Below are 18084 nucleotides of genomic sequence, written 5' to 3'. Positions count from 1 at the left end.
TAATGTCTTGATGTAAGTTGTGACGGCACAGTTGAGCTGTGGTTATTTCACTGGGCTGGTAATCCCGAAACCCAGAAAGAATCTAGACTCTAGATTTCAGATAACCTAACATGGAAAATGGAGAATTTAAATTCAGTTTAGAAAAATTACCTGGAATTAAAAGTTAGTATCAAAAAGTTGACCATGACTCATTGGAAAGATGTAGAGATCCATCAGGTCGATATTTTAGGAAAGGAAATCAGTCAGTCATTCGTTGTCTAACCTGTATGTGACTTCATGTCGATGACAATTTGATTGAGTTCTAATTGTACCCTGAAGTGGCTCGTGACTCACCCATCATGGGTGTCCCATCACCTGGAGACCCACGCTGGTTCAAGGTGACAGCTCACCACCACCACCAGGGCTGTTGGAAGTCAACAATAAATGTTAACCTTCTAACAACTCCCACATCCTGTGAATGAATAATAAAAATATTAAAAGCAAAATGAATCATGATCTATATTGGATGACCTCATTGATGAGAACGGAACCAGTAAACATGACCATGGATAAAGAAACTGCACCAGGTAGAGGAATATGCACTGAGATCCATCAAAGCTAGAAACAGAAAAATATCAGACATACAGTAAGTGCAGGAAGGATATGGCTACAATGCAGATTTATACAGTGGCATTTAAGAATATTTTAAATAGGCACATGCAGGTAATGAAGGGATATGGATAATGTGCTGACACAGAGGAGATTAGTTTAACTTGGAATCATGTTTGGTATGGACATTGTCGGCTGAAGGGCGTGTTCCTGTGCCGAGCTGCTCTCTGTTCGATGATCTATGTAACTGAACATTCAAGTAAAACATAAAACACTCAATGCCATATTCATCACCTGCAGGTGTAGACTTGCACCCACTTAGGGAATGTGTACTGAGATCCAACAAAACTGGGAGTAGACAAATATCAGACAGGTTTGAGCAGGAAGGATATGGTGGCCGTGTGGCTGCAATGCAGATTTATGAAATGATAAAATGCTAAATTGCACCAAATGTTGTGAATCTCAAGTTAAAAAAGAAAATGGTGGAAATACGTAAGCAGCATCTGTAGAGGGATAAAAACTAAGTTACCATTTCATAGTGATGACCGATCAACAGAGCTGATTGATCTGCCCTGAAGTATTCATTCTATTTCCCCTTCCGCAAAGAACAAAATAAACTAAGCACTAGCGTTTATTTCTAGTGGGATAAGTTGGAAAGTTATATTAAACTTGCATGTAGAGTACACTTAGAATGCAGGACCCATTTCTGGCTGTATTATTACAAAAGATAAATGGTACGAAGAATGCTGGAGAGAAAATTCAAGAAAGGATGAACAGATGGAGTCTCTTTTCCCTTGAGAAACAATTGCTCAGGGGTGTCCTTCTGCAGGTCTTTAAAATGATGAAAGATTTTAACAGAGCGGAACCAGAGAGAATATATATTCACCTGCATAACTTGAAGCCGTCAAGATAAATGTAGTCATCAAGAAATCCAATAAGGAATGCAGAAGAAAGTTCTTAAACAGTGTGACGGAAATGTAGAACTTGCATCTAGAGGAAGTGGTGGAATTGTATGTTTGAGATGCCCTTAATGGAAATGTTTGAGATGCCCTAAATGGGAAGTGAGATTTCTCCATATGATGGAGAAATCTCACTGACAGATTTAGCTGAGAAAGAGGGGTGTAGCTGGAGCGGAATGTTAACATCAGCCTAGTACATTTGGGGCAATTTGGGGTATGATTTCCAATGTAATTTTAAAATCGCAATTCAATGTCGGTGAAGAACCCAGGATCATGGGATGAGGCAGGAAAGTGGAGATAAGCCACAACCTTATTGCAGGCTCACGGTCCATCCAAATCTTAGGTTCTTATGCTGTTGCAAATAACTTTGAACGTTTTCCTGTGGTGTCAATGAACATGGGCAAAGCACCTGGTTATACAGGTTGACAATGTGGCTATTAGGCAGGGGCAGACAATGAGAGAGCATTTAGGGCAACTTGTCAAACTGACCGCTGACCACCTCTGTGTTGCAGCTCCACTTGGACACGTATCAACCTTCAGAGTAACCACATACACCACCACCTCCGTGTCTGTGGTTTGGGGTGCCACTGTTGGAGCAACAGAGTACAAGATAACATGGAGCCCAACATCAGGTACATCGAGAAAAAGATTATCTCAAAACCTTTCAACTGTGCGGTATTATTTACATGGGTAGGATAAATTTGGAGGGATATGGATCAAACACGGACGGATGGGACTGGTGTAGCTGGGACATGTTGGCCGATGTGGGCAAGTTGGGCTGAACTGTATCAGTCTATGACTATTTGAACCTTTAGCAGTTCTTTCTATGATTTTTATTTGTGACTGGAGATATTTGCTCTTGTTGCTAAATCATTGATCGTTCTCGCAGTACGCAACTTACCAACCATGGTGTATTTCTTCACCATTCTCTTTGGAATAGAATCAATGAGTCAGAGAGTCATATGGCAGGGAAACAGGCCTTTCGGCCCAACTTGTACATGCCAACAAAGATACCTATTTATATACTGTAAGTCTCATTTGCCTCTGGTTCTTGATTCCCCTACCCTGGAAAAAAAAGGCGGTGTGGATTTGTTCTATCTAAGCCCTTAAGTATTTCTAAGAACTTTTGAATCCCTTTGAATATAGAATCTCGCTTATTTATTATGACACAAAATGAAGCCATTCAGCCTGCCAAAGTCATGCAGGCTTGAAGTAGAACAATCCCATTCACACTCCTATTTCCTAGTGACCTTGTAAATTTATTCTTTCTCACATGCCCTTTAATTCTCCTTTTGCCATTTACCTCTGCTAAAGTATATTTCAGAGCAGCTAATTAAACCTTGCAGCAAACATTTGGGATATGGATGGATACCAGACATCAGGAGGAAACATGTAGTCAAATGGGGAGTATGCAAACTCCACCACAAATAGCACCCAAGGCAAGATTGATTTATCCCTAGCTCATTATTACCTCAAGGGTTTTCTCTCCTTGACTTAAGAATGCTTTGAACATATGTCCGAGGATGTCTTAACTCAATTCCAGATGGGTGCAAAGTTGATCAACAAATGAAAGGCTGGCAAATTTTGTGGGCATTATTATGATCCACCTCCAGTTTAAATTCCATTTGGAATATTTTGGAGGACCAAGAAACCAAGAACCAAGATCATAGAACGTAACGCAAAGAAATGGTGGTTTGAACATATTTGGTCCAAGGTTTAATTTATGTTCTGTGTAAGTCTCATCCCATTTCTTTTAACCTAACCCCATCAGTATAGGTTTCTGCTCCTTGGTCCTTCATGTGGTTTATAACAAAGTTTAAAAAAAAAAATTGGATAGTTACATGGATAAGAAAGGTTTAGAGGGATATGAGACAAATGCAGGCAAATGAGACTCATCTAAATAGGTACGTTTATTGGCATGTACATGTTGGGACGAAGGGCCTGTTTACCTGCTGTATAACTCAATGACTCATTGATTCTATTCCAAAGAGAATGGTGGGGAAATACACTATGGTTCATAACGTGAAGGACATGGGCCAAAGGAGGGCAGGTGGGACGAGCGTAGATGGAGCATCATGGTCAGCATTGGCAAGTTGGGCCAAGTTGTTTCCATGCTGTGCGACTCTATGTCTCAATGTGGTTATCTGTGGCTGTACCCTTCGGACTTTACTGGCTTTACCTTGCACCAAACGTTATTCCCTCATCATGTATCTGTACACTGTGGATGGCTCGATTGAAATCATGTGTTGTCTTTCCGCTGGCTGGTTTGCACGCAACAAAAGCTTTTCACTTACCTCGGTACACGTGATAATAAACTAAACGGAAGCCGAAACTGAAAGATTTGATACCACTTGCCTCTACTACCCTGAGTGGTAGATTTTCCTGAATTCTCTTTGGGTTTGTTTACTATTTATGCAGAAGCCTGGTACTGTATCTGTGTGTGCTGCCGCTGCGTGATTTATTGTGCTACAACAGGCAATCAATCATAGAAAACCTGTAGGCGCCGGAGTGGTTGTAAGAAAGGCTTACCAGAATAAAACTGGATATTAAAGATTAGGAATGTTGCAGAAGTTTTAACAGCCTGTTGCTCTTGTCTCTAGAAAAGAGAAGAATGAAAGTCATAAGGTCATATGGTCACAAGTGAGAGGAATAGAATTAGTCCGTTTGGCCCATCAAGTCTACTCCGCCATTCAATCATGGCTGACTAACTTTCCCTCTCAACCCCATTCACTTGCCTTCTCCCCATAACCCCTGACACCTGCACTAATCAAAAAGTCTATTTATCTCTGCCTTGATAAATATCCATTGACTTGGCCTCCACAGCCTTCTGTGGCAAAGAATTCCACAAATGTGAACCTGATTAGGGCGCTTTCCAACTACGCATAGGCCAAGATCAGAATTAAACCTCAGCTACGTGACCCCAACCTAACATGACTCAACGATATATGTCAGGTTCAGTTCATGTTAGGTATTGAAAAATTGTGGGCCTCTGGGCTGGGATGGGATTTGGTTGGAATTTAAATTTTATATTCAAGCAGATGTTAAATAGGAGCATCAGATCAGGCATGAATATTAAACAGTCACTAATGACACAAAGCATAACGCTGGCGGAACTCAGCGGGTCAGGCAGCATCTGCGGAGGGAATGTCCAGACAAGGTTTTGGGTCAGGACCCTTCGCGGAGGGAATGTCTAGATGAGGCCTTGGGTTACGGCCCTTCTTCAGACACAAAACTTTGCTTCTCTTCCTTTCACATATGCTGCCTGAACCTCCAACAGTTTGTTTTTAGCTCAATATTCCGCATCTGCAGTTTCTTGTGGCTCCACAGTCACTGTTAAGGAATAATCCCAGCAAGGAATTCTGGAAAACAAAATATTTTAATCTTCAGCAAAGATTGCTACCACTAGGCCAATAATGCCAAAATTACAGAGTAGCTGAGTGGCTACATGAAGGTGAAAGAAATGACGAGGGTAGAAACAAGGAACTACAGATCCTGGTTTACAAAAAAAAAGATACAATGTGGAGGTGTAACTCAGCGTCTCTGGAGATCATGGATAGATGATGGTTCAGATTTGGACCCTTCTTCAAAAGTATGTTGACGGGATTAAATAAAGAAGGATGGGTGAAGACTCGTGTGGGAGCATAAAATCCAGCAAGGTAGCAGTGGGCTGAAAGGCCTTTTTCTGTTGGTTGAAATATTATCAGGAAATATACAATCAAAGTGCTCACCTGGATTCTGTCACTCTGTGAACCCATGTTTTCTGTCGAAGTTGGTAAGAGTGATTGGAGACATGCTGAACGTCCGTAGTCTTTTGAGAAGAGCTTTCTCGGCCATAGCTTCAAAATGGTTGGTCCAGGATAAATTGATATTTATGCCTAGGAACCTGAAACTTTCAGCAAACTCCACCACCATTGAAGCTGATTGAAGCATGTACTTCACCACAATTCCTGAAGACAACGACTAGATATTTTGTCTTGCTGACATTGATGGGAAAATTGTTGTCTTGACACCATGTTGCTAAGCGCTCCATCTCCTTCCTGAACTCCATCTCATCGTTGTTCAAGATCCTGCCCACTACATTAATGTCACCTGCAAACTAGCAAATGGAGTTAGACAGCATTTGGTCGCACTGTTGTGAGTGTAGAGAGGATATAGTAAGGGGTTGAGAAAGCTTCCTTGCGGTGCACTTGTGCGGATCCATTGGAACACAAGTCCTGTGTCCTGTACAATACTCAAGGAGCTCATTCCAAGTGTCATGTCTTGACTTCTCCTGGGCAGCAACCCCCTATGACTCTCTCACACACATGGAACAAGGGGACGGAGATTCATCTTCAGGCACTCTGCTGAATCAATGCAACTCCTTTCTAAACACCTTGTGTTTCTTCTCTTTCGTAGGCAAAGGTGCAACACAGAATGAGTACGTGGACCGCAACACACTGTCTTACCACATCGGAAACCTGGACCCTGGGGCCCGCTACACAATCAGCATCCATGCCCTGTACGGAAACTCCGAGGGGCCGGCTGTGTCTCTAACTCAAATGACAGGTACATTAACTGGATGAGAAAAACACTGGGTAATCTTTCATTTAATATCTTCACTGAGAAAAGACCTCCTTCTTCACGGTGGAATCACCAGAATGATGATCGGATCTGAGTAAGTAAGATAGAAGTGAAGTAAAGGAGTGACTGGAATAAGTCTCCCAATTTTCTCCCAATAGTAGAAGATTGAAGAATGCTCTGATCAAGGTACTTGAAACATTTGAAGTATTTGGCAATGGAGAATTGTGGAGAAATTAATTCCTCTGGGGAGTAGATCAAGACCATCAGGACATGACTATAAAGTTAGAGCTAAGCCATTCACAAATAATATATTTAGAAAAAAATATCCAGTTTTGAATTGGCCTGGAATTCCCTTGAATGATAGGCCAACAACTAAGTTACAGAGATAGGTTGAATAAGTTAGGTCTTTATTCTCTGGAGCGCAGAAGGTTAAGGGGGGACCTGATAGAGGTCTTTAAAATGATGAGAGGGATAGACAGAGTTGATGTGGACAAGCTTTTCCCTTTGAGAATAGGGAAGATTCAAACAAGAGGACATGACTTCAGAATTAAGGGACAGAAGTTTAGGGGTAATATGAGGGGGAACTTCTTTACGCAGAGAGTGGTAGCGGTGTGGAATGAGCTCCCAGTGGAAGTGGTGGAGGCAGGTTCATTGGTATCATTTAAAAATAAATTGGATAGGCATATGGATGAGAAGGGAATGGAGGGTTATGGTATGAGTGCAGGCAGGTGGGACTAAGGGGAAAATAATTTGTTCGGCACGGGCTTGTAGGGCCGAGATGGCCTGTTTCCGTGCTGTAATTGTTATATGGTTATATGATAAACTAATTGAATGATACAGCACGGAAACAGGCCCTTCGGCCCACAGAGTCCATGCCGGCCATCAATCCCACATTCACACTAATTTTATGTTATCTCACTTTCTCATCCACTCCTTACACATGGGGTAATTTATGGAGGTCAATTAATATACAAATGCACATGCTCTCTGGGATATGGGAGGAAACAGGAGCACCCAGAGGAAACCCACGTGGTCACAGGGGGAACATGCAAACTCCACAAAAATTGCAACTGGGGTCAGGTTCGAACCCAGATCTCAGCGACCCTGTTAGCTGCACCACATGATGCTAGGAAAATGTTTAGTTTTCATATCTAAGATTGACAGACTTCAGTAGAGTAAGAGTACATAAGGATATGGAGAAAAGGGTGGGTAAAATGTAATAGAGAAATATGATCTAACTGAATGGCAGAGCAGGATTGAGAGTCATTCCTAATATTCCTGTGCATGTTATTCTATTTTATAATGAGATGCCTGCATTTGTCCCATATCCTCTCCATGTGCCTGTCTAATTTTTTTTTCAATTATGTGATAGTACCTGCCTTAAATGCCTCCTCTGGCCACTCATTCCATATACCTACCACCCTTTGTGTAAAATAGTTCCCCCATCGGGTTCCTATTAAATCTTCCCCCTCACACCTTAAACGTATGTCCCCTGGTTCTTGATTCCTCAACTCTGGATAAAAGACTCTGAGGATTTCTCCAATCTATTCCTTTTATGATCTTATACATCTCGATAAGATCACCCCTCCAAGGAATCGAGTCCTAGCCTGCTCAACCGCTCTCTATAGCTTAGGCCTTCAAGCCTGGCAACGTCCTCGTAAATCTTCTTTACACCAGTTTAACAACATCACAGCTCTACGACTCTTTGACTGTTGTTTCTAACTGCACCATAATTTTAAATCTCTTGCAGCTTCTCTCGATTCTCACCAGGTTCAATCAGTGAAGGAACTGAAGGTGATTGAAACCGGAGCCAATAGTCTAAAACTCACTTGGAAAAAGATGCCTGGAATCTCAGGATATCGAATATCTTGGGCTCTACTGAGAGGTGGGAGCTAGTCCTGTTCATTTTAACCTTACAAGTAATGCAACTTAAATCTCTATATTTGAGGCATGCCACCTATTTAGTTTATTTAGTTTGGTTTAGAGATACAGCGCAGAAACAGGCCCTTCAGCCCACCGGGTCCGTGCCGACCAGTGATCCCGGCACATTAACACTATCCCACGAGGGACAATTTTTACATTTACCAAGCCAATTAACCTACAAACCTGTACGTCTTTGGAGTGTGGTAAGAAACCGAAGATCTTGGAGAAAAGCCACGCAGGTCACTGGGAGAACGTACAAACTCCGTACAGACAGCACCCGTAGTCGGGATCGAACCCGGGTCTCCGGCGCTGCATTCGCTGTAAGGCAGCAACTCTACCGTTGTGCCACCGTGACCACACGGGTGAATATATTTGCTTAAACACATGTATTCACGCGAAAGACCTTCTTCACGTAAGATGGATCTCCAACTCTCTGTCAATGAAATGCCTTTTGGACAACGTGCAGTGAATGGGGCCATGGCAATGGAAATGTTTCTTTAGTTGATCCCCACAATTAATCACCTGTTTTATTTTATATTTACACAAGGTGGTCTTCTACTTTAATCTAGAAGTGTAAATGTCAATGATTATTTGTTCACTCTGATCGTGACAGGTCTTTCAAAGAGCCATCCAAATAGTTTCACTCTCCTACTCTTGCTCCATTTCCCTGTAAATGTTACCATTTCAGGTTTAAACAACTTTCAGTCATTTACATTTAAAACAAAATGGTGTGAGTATAGTTTAATTTAGAGATACAGCGCGGAAACAGGCCTTTCGGCCCACCAAGTCTGCACTGACCAGCGATCCCCGCACATTAATACTGTATCCTACATTAGGGACAATTTATTTTTGCATTCATACCAAGTCAATCGACCTACAAACCTGTATGTCTTTGGAGTGTGGGACGAAACTGAAGTTCTCGGAGAAAACCCACGCAGAACACCATGAGTTTTTAAAATCTAAATTATTATCTAAATGGTGTCAAGTTGGGGAAAAAGGGAAGTACAATGGGATCTGGGGGGCCCTTGTTCATCAGTCACTGAAAGTAAGCATGCAGGTACATCAGGCAGTGAAGAAAGCGAATGGCATGTTGGCCTTCATAGCAAGAGGAGTTGAGTATAGGAGCAAAGAGGTCCTCCTGCAGTTGTACAGGGCCCTTGTGAGACCATTGAGTATTGTGTGCAGTTTTAGTCTCCAACCCTGAGGAAGGACATTCTTGCTATTGAGAGAGTGCAGCGTAGGTTCACGAGGTTAATTCCCGGGATGGCGGGCTATCATATGTTGATAGATTGGAGCAGCTGAGCTTGTATACTCTGGAATTTAGAAGGATGAGAGGGCATGTTATTGAAACATATAAGATTATTAAGGGTTTGGACATGCTAGAGGCAGGAAATATGTTGGCGGAGTCCAGAACCAGGGGCCATGGTTTAAGAATAAGTGGTAAGCCATTTAGAGCAGAGATGAGGAAAATATTTTTCACACAGAGAGTTGTGAGTGTGTGGAATTCTCTGCCTCAGGGTGGAGGCTGGTTCTCTGGATGCTTTCAAGAGAAAATTAGATAGAGCTCTCAGGGATAGTGGAGTTAAGGGATATGGAGAGATGGCAAGAATGGGGTACTGATTGTCGATGATCAGCCATGATCACATTGAATGGCGGTGCTGGCTCGTAGGGCCGAATGGCCTTCTCCTGCACCTATTGTCTATTGTCTATTGAGTTGTACTGTTGGCAATGTGCTTCAGTGCAGTGGTGAAATTCAGAACCTTGCTACTCTGAGTTGGCAATCCCTGCTTGCAGCAAGAAATATTGATTTCACCTGCATGTGTTTGTCATTTGACTTCTGAAAGCGTGCCAGAGATCTATAATGTGAAGTTACTTGACAAAATTAGTAGGATGATGAATGAATCATAATCCCAAGCCATCAAAACAAAGATATTTAAAGTCTAGTTTAGTAGCACATGATCAGGGCTGACTCCATTCAGTCAGAAAGACCGCGCATCTTGGAGAGTCTAGGGCACAGCCTGAAGTCAATGACTAGGCCCTTCATCTTGCTGACATTGAGGGAGAGCTTGTTGTCCTGACGCCATGTTTCTGTGCTCTACTGTATATCTCCTGAACTCTGTCTCGTCATTTTTCAACATCCGGTTCACTACAGTGATGTCGTCTGTAAACTATTAAATGGAGTAGGACATAATTTGGCTGCACCGTCGCGTGTATAAAGGGTAGAGTAAGGGGCTGAGAGCAAATCCTTGTGAGGCACTCCTGTTGATCCATCCAGAAAAGGGCCCTGCACAAGGCTGATGGAACTCATTATGTCTCGTGACTTAATTGCTGGTGGTCAGTAACCCCATGCACCCCTCTCTCACCCATGGTGTGAGGGGCAACTATTCATGTTTGAGTCCATTAATGAATGGCAGCGGGCAGTTTTCTCTTCAGTCCGCTACAGTGAACATCCCACGGGGACATTACAATGTGGTTTAAAACAGGAGCTGGACTTCATGAGCACAATGGGCTCCCCCAGCCCATGTTTCTGTTCAGAAGCAGCTCTGAGGAAATGCCGGGTGATGCTAGAACCAAAACAAGCCATGTTCTCATGTACTTCCGCCTTTTACTTTTCCCTTCAGGAGGTCCTGAGAGGACACGGATTGTCCCAGCTGACACTGCGGTTTACGTGATAAGTGGACTGCAAGAGAGTTCCACCTACACCATTCGAGTCTCGACCATGGTTGGAAACAGGCAAGGAATGCCCATAGTTACCTCAGCCCAGACACGTGAGTGCATTCATTATTATAGCCTCAGTAATCTGACTGCATCCCTGCCATGGTTTGTCCTGAGTGACAGATACCTGTTCTAACACAGTCTGCAGTATGCAAAATACATGCCAGGGGGCAGTAGGGTGCACAGATAATCTTGAAAGCTCAACAGTGCCATAATCAGGAGGTGAAACAAATTGCAGACCAGGAGGATCATAACACACGAAGATAGTCATGAAATGCTGGAGTAACTCAGCGGGACAGGCAGCATCTCTGGAGAGATCATAACACACTCCTGGTCAAATTATTCAAGATTTATTCAAACTTTGTTTAGATCTGCAACTGTGGTTGATTTTATTTTTGTGTAATTTTAATGATGATTTCCTATTTGTTGTTTCCTTATAATTTTAATATGTCTTAAGTTAAGGTTCCTCAGTAGCTCACAGTATTACTGGTACAGGGGACGCACAACCTCAACTTGGATGTAACCTGGAACTAGGTCACGAAGGAGAAAGACACCGGCCACTCTCAGTTTTCACCGTGCCGTAGTGATGTGGAGTTAAGCCCCTGTCCCACTTAGGCGATGTTTTAGATGACTACAGGCAACTTGGGTGTCGGCTGTATGGTCGTGAGTCGTCTCCTCAGTCGCCCAGAGAACCGTAGCATTTTATCTGGTCGCCGTTAGATTTTGAGATGTTCAAAACGTTTTGGCGACAGTCGGCGACAGTTGATAGAACGGCAATGAGCGTAGCTTGACTTCTCCTGACGTAGGTGCGGTCGTAGGTTGCTGCCAGGATGACGTAGGTTGTCGCCGATGCTGACTTTGGTGAATTCCATTGGTGAGTACCTATGTCAACCTACGTCAACCCTACATCAACCGGCGGCAGGTACCGGCGACTGAATTGTCTTTACCTTGCCGTAGCTTGTCGCGAGTGGACGTAAGTTGTCGTAGGTGCAGTCGTAGGTGAACGTCCTAATGGGTCGCCGGTTGTCGGCCGCTTGCCATAGGTTGACGTCGACTTGGTGGTAGGTTGCTGTAGACATTATCGTAGACATTTTCGTAGGGGGGTCCAGTCGCTGGTTTTTCGGAGACCTGCTATGACTATGACAGTCGCAGGCAGTCGCCGAAAAAAATCGCCTAAGTGGAACAGGCCCATAAGGAGTATTATCCCTTTGGTTCAAGCAAAAGAGTGTGGGAATCAATAGAGTGAGGAATGGGTCTGAAGTAGAGGCCCACCCCCGAAACATCACCTATCCATGTTCTCCAGAGATGCAGCCTGGCTCATTGAGTTACTCCAGCACTCCATTGTGTAAAGTTACTCCACTTTAATGTATCCCACTTATGTATCCACTTTCACTGGATCCTGGGAATAAATGGACTGAGGAAGTGTATCTTGTTCTACAGAGCACAGTTTACTACATGGGTTATCTTTGAATCAGTCCTACAGTCCTACGATTAAGTTTAAACAATGCCACTCAATCACTGTATATATTCACCAGTCATCGGGGATAAATGGGATAAAATGGAATTGAGAAGAGAAGATCTGATATTTTTATTTGTTTGGCCACAGAAGATTAAAGGAGAAAAGCCAATTGCCTATAAATGTCATTTTTAAATGTACAGGTAAGTTGAATGTATTAAAAGTAAAGGCCTATTTTAACCAATTCCATTTTATCACAAAAAAGTAATGTCTTTATATATAAAATTATGAGAGGCATAGAAAGGTCAGAACCATTTCCCCAGGGTGGAGGTGGTCAATATTAGAGGGCATAACTGTAAGGTGAGAGGGGGAAGGTTTAATGGAGAGGTTTTTTACACAGTGGCCTGGAACACAATGCCCAGGGTGGTGGTGGAGGCAGATATGTTAGAGGCGTTTAAGAGGCTTTTGAATAGGGTACATGAAAATACAGGGAATAAAGGGATATGGATCACGTACAGGTAGATGAGATCAGTTTAACTTGGCATCGTGTTTGGCACAGATATTGTAGGCCGAATGGCCCATTCCTGTGCTGTACTGTTCTATGTTCCATGTTGACTCTAATGCATCAATGACAGGATCTCTTTTTCCATTTCTACATAGGCACCAAAAAGAAACCTTCTGCAACAGCAAAACCACCAATGGCTATTTCACCAGTCGCTGTTATTGCTGGACCTGTATCCAGTGCAGTGCAACAAACCAACCGTCAAACTGATGTGGCCTCACCGTCCACAACAATTCCCACGATTACAACCCCCAGCACAACCTCTCCCATTGCAAAAAGGGCACCAGCCTTTCAGACCACACAGGAGGGGCCTGGTAAGTGGCTGACCCTGCTCTGGATAGACCCTATGTTGACTCTTATTACTACCAAGCATTATCAGACTCACTGATCTAAAACCAAGATTATCACATACTAAGTTTATCACCGCAAGTTATAGAAACAAAACACAGTGTTATTCTTGCTTAACATAAGATTGTTGCATTGCTCAGGAGTGGTCTCAACCAAGGTGGCACTGAGGAATTCCAAAGAGATTAAGGGTGACATGATCAAACTTCAAAGTAGGTTTATTATGCTAGATATAGAACGTAAAGTTTAGTAAGGTTTTTCAAGAGTGGAGTTAGAAAACACTTCTACACACAAAGAGAGGTAGAAACTTGGAACTTGATATTCAAATGAGAATTGAATGTTAATTTTGTATTTAATATGATTAGCCCTAGTGTTAAAGGGATATGGGGCAAATGCAAGTCTGACCACAACATGGAATAAAATGAAAGGTATCAAACTCTTTCTGTGTGGCACCGACGGCTCAAACCATCCAAGTGACATTCACTTAAAGTCACTATTTGAGGCCTTGACCCTTCATCCCCACCTTCAGTCTATTCTGCAGAGGTTGAACTGAATACTGGAAAGCCCCTGTTGGCTTTAATTTACTTGTTTGCAGAAGGGGAGAGGCATTGGAATAATTAGATAGCTCTTAGAATAAAGTAATTTTGGATGGACTGAACAGTGCCGGGAAAGCAGGAGTTTGCTTTTGTAAGAATCTGCAAATGCTGTGCGAACTTGAACTTTTCAACTGCGGTCACTAGATTTTTTAATTAAATGACTGTATCAGAAAGTATGGAATCAAGGCAAGTTAGTGAAGCTCAGGTATAGATCAGCTCAAATCTGAGAGGTTGGTGGTAACTGCATGAGATATGGAATAACCTCCTAGAGTCATAGAGTTGGATAACTATACTGCATGGAAACAGGCCCTTCAGCCCAACTTGTCCATGCCAGTCAATATGCTCTTGATGGCGGCTATTTGCCTGAGTTTGACCTACATCCCTCCAAATAGTTCTTATCTGTATAGCTGTCCAAATGTCTCTTGAAGTTTTGCAGTTTAAATTCCACATATGTTCGACTTAAAAATGCTAAATCGTACTTTTTCAGTACTTTGCAAGTAAACTCGATGTATTTTTCTTCATTTGTCTGTTCCGGGTTAATCATTATTTGTGGTGAATTCCCCAGAACAATATTTGCGCAGGATTATATACACCGGGGATTCCTGAGTCGCACCAACTGCTTTTGTTTTCCTCCATCAGTTTGTAACAAAGCCAAGGCCGACATTGTTTTCCTGGTGGACGAATCCTGGAGCATTGGCCAGAACAATTTTAATAAGATCAGGGATTTTCTCTTCAGGATCATCTCATACTTCCCAAAGATTGGACCTGCAGGGAACCAGGTAAGTGGGAAAACCTAAGACTGGCCGGTTGTGGAAACAGAATGGCAGTAAGTCTGATGGCTGGATGGCAGTAAGGCTGGTCTGAAGAAGGGTCTCGATCCGAAATGTCACCCATTCCTTCTAAACAGAGATGCTGTTTGTCCCGCTGAGTTACTCCAGAATTTTGTGTCTATCGCGGTGTAAACCAGCATCTGTAGTTCCTTCCTACACAAGACCAGATGCATTGCAGTTTGCCTACCATCGCAACAGTTCCACGGCAAACACCGTCTCCCTGGCACATACCTTTTTAATGCTGCCAGAGATGCTGCCTGTTCCGCTGAGTAACTCCAGCATTTTGTGTCTATCTTCTATTGGTAGTAAGCAAAACTGAACTGGGTTCAGTGATGCCTTGTCATGCATTTTGGTGAAAGAAGCCATCTAGATAACAAGTTCTCATCTCAGTATTTTACTGTGCTTCTCGAGTCATCATTCTGCATTTTACTCCGCAGAAAGACATAAAATGGCAGGCTGTAGCTATGTCTAGAATCATCGGCTAATATTCCTGTATCTGCAGTTCCTCGTTTCTACAGAGATGCTGCCTGACTCGCTAAGCTAATCCAGCACTCTGTGTTTTCGTTTGTGAACCAGCAACTGCTGGTTTCTACTAATATTCCTTTCCAAGCCCTCGGAGGCATCCAAACATGCTTCAGCAATCCTCCAAATTGGTGGATTGGAAGAAAGAAGGAGCATGGAAACAGACCCTTCAGCCCAATGAGTCCATGCAGAGCGCCCATTCACACTGATTCTATATCATCTCATTTTCACATCCACTCCCCACACACACACGGTGGTGCAGCGGTAGAGTTGCTGTCTTACAGCGTCAGAGACCCAGGTTCGAACCTGATTTTGGGTGCTGTCTGTACGCAATTTGCAAATTCTCTGTAGGTTTCCACCCACATTCCAAAGACGTGCAGGTTTGTAGGTTAATTAGCTTCTGTAAATTGCCCCTAGTTTATAGCTTAGACCTAGATAATGGGTGATTGCTGATCAGTGTGGACTTGGTGGGCCAAAGGGCCTGTTTCCATGCTGTATCTCTAAACTAAAATACACTGCTGGTTTGGCTGACATTTGGTTTCATTGAAGTTGATGAAACTAATGTAAACGGATGCCAAAGTTATCACTGTTTTTGCAACAGCGGGCAGAGAGATATTGCTCTCCAAAGTGTCCTTGAAGGAGGGGAGGTAACAAATGAAATATTGCCAAAATCCTAGCATAATTTTAATATTAAAATTATGACTTTATGGCAGAGGGAAAGTAGAATTCTCTGAAGTAACCACTAAATTGCTGGATTTCTGAAGCTTGTTTAGAGCCTCTGAAGGCTTTGAATGGAATATTAGTAAATGGTTTCAGAAAGAGCTGCTACCACTTGCTGTTTTCTGCCTTCCTGTAGAGTAAAATTGGAATAAGGGCACAAGAAGTCCAATAAAATAATGAGGCGAGTACTCTACTCAACCAAACTGCATGACATGGCATCATAAGTTTGCTATTTTCCCTGGTTGTCTCCTTCCCATATAATGCTTCTTTTGCGGGACAGGGTTGGGATATGCCAATGATTTGTTCTCCTGCTCAGTATGGATTAAGGCCAGATAAAGGTGACCGTGTGGGCCAAAGACCGAGCCAGTCACCTTCTTGCTTAAGTGGTTGTATTGTGCATCAGGCAGTACATTCTTCATTAAAGCCATGGCAGGGAATTCCCCTTTCAATATGAAGGGGGGTCAATGTTTTATCTGAGAGAAAGGCTTGGATACAGTGGATGTGGAGAGGATGTTTCCATCAGTGGGAGAGGCTAGGACTAGAGGTCATAGGCTCAGAATTAAAGGACATTCCTTTTAGAAGGAGATGAGGAGGAATTTCTTTAGTCAGAGGGTGATGAATCTGTGGAATTCTTTGCCACAAAGGCTGTGGAGGCTGTCAATAGATATGTTTAAAGCTGAGATAGATAGATTATTTTTATTTTTTTACAATTCTTACAATTTTTTTTATTGTGTGTTCTTTTTTATTGTACCGCTGCTGGCAAATTCATTTCACTTGCACTTATGTGCAAGTGACGAATAAAGCTTGCTTGATTGATTGGTTGATTAATTGATTCTTGATTAATACAGGTTTCAGGGTTTACGGAGAGAAGGCAGGAGAATGGGGTTAGGAGGGAGAGATAGATCAGGCATGATTGAATGGTGGAGTAGACTTGATGGGCTGAATGGCCTAATTCTGCCCCTATCACTTATGACCTTATGACATGACCTTATGAGATATTAGCAATTCTGACCAGATTGTTATCTTTCTCAGCATTAGGTTGTAATGTTATTGATATCTTTCCATCTCCTTTGTTCCATCATGTATAGTACAAGTTTATAGTACTTGTGCTAGTGGGTCTCCATTTGTAGCTGCTAATGTTGGTCTCTGGTTAACATGAACCATTCCTGTGGTTTCTTTACACTCGACAGGTAGCCGTGGCTCATTATAGTGACAACCCCAGGACTGAGTTCCCACTGAATCAGTACAAGGACAGAAATTCAATCTTGAGAGCCATCAGAGGAGTGCAATATGGAGGGGGCAACACCAGGACAGGTAATAATAAACTATTTTGGTAAACCATCCGTCATGATCTATATTTTCTATTATCCACGTTTGGGAACCCCCTGCACTTGTTCCACTTTACAGTTATGTATAAATTACCATTTTCCTGGGTACCATTTTCCTCGGTTTTCTAAAGTCAAGTACAAATGCACACACACACAGTGCTGGTGTTACTCAGTAGGTCAAGCAACATCTCTGGTTGATCTAAAACATCACATATCCGTGTTCTCCAGTGACGCTGCCTGGCCCGTTGAATTACTCCAGCACTTTGTGTCCTTTTGTGTAAACCAGCATCTGCAGTTCCTTGTTTCTATATACTGTGTAAATACACATCTTGACCATGCCTCCATCTCATTCTCTACTGGCCCCAGTCACAGCAACATCATTTATCTTGTCAACCTCCATGAGAACTTTTATTGAAATGGCGTCTCGTTCTTCTAAACGTAAGAGAGTATAGGCCTAATTTGGTTCATCTCGTATATGTAAAATCCTGCCATCCCACACTACACCCCCTCCAAGTGTATTATTACTCAGTGAGGGAGACCAGACCTGTGCACAATATGGCACATGCATCCTCACCAGGGGACCAAATAGTTGAAGCAAGATGCTTCTATTGCTCTCCTCAAATCCTTGTGCAAAAATGGCTGATCGGACATTTTTCCTTCCTAATTGCCTGTATTAATTGTACTACCTACAATACCTTATATTACAACATTGCAGCAAAATGTGCAAATATGAAGTGCTTCCTTGTAAAGCATTTTGAAAGTCCCAAGGTCAGGTGAGCCATTATAAGAAATAGAAGCAATAGTTATTCAGTAAGATCAAGGCTCCAACTCAAGTTTGCATCCCCACCTCTTACCTGATCACTTGATTCTGCTAGTCTGCAGGTAGGGTTTTCTCCGGGTGCTCCAGTTTCCTCCCACACTCCCACGATGTACAGGTTTGTAGGTTAATGGTTTTCAGTAAAATTGTAAATTATCTCTCG

The 18084-nt window shown here is 42.6% G+C and overlaps 1 protein-coding gene across 1 annotated transcript in view; it reads left to right on the top strand.

Annotated features, from left to right (window-relative positions):
* Positions 1-18084, top strand: part of LOC129707916 (collagen alpha-1(VII) chain-like) — a 260386-nt gene that overhangs the window by 67952 nt on the left and 174350 nt on the right. The window contains 7 exon segments of the mRNA XM_055653380.1: positions 2060-2179; positions 5943-6092; positions 7858-7992; positions 10652-10798; positions 12862-13077; positions 14344-14483; positions 16967-17090. Coding sequence (XP_055509355.1) covers positions 2060-2179; positions 5943-6092; positions 7858-7992; positions 10652-10798; positions 12862-13077; positions 14344-14483; positions 16967-17090 — 1032 coding nt within the window.

Source organism: Leucoraja erinacea, chromosome 22, assembly GCF_028641065.1.
Source record: "Leucoraja erinacea ecotype New England chromosome 22, Leri_hhj_1, whole genome shotgun sequence".
NCBI lineage: Eukaryota > Metazoa > Chordata > Chondrichthyes > Rajiformes > Rajidae > Leucoraja > Leucoraja erinaceus.
This window is presented reverse-complemented; position numbering and strand designations above follow the sequence as displayed.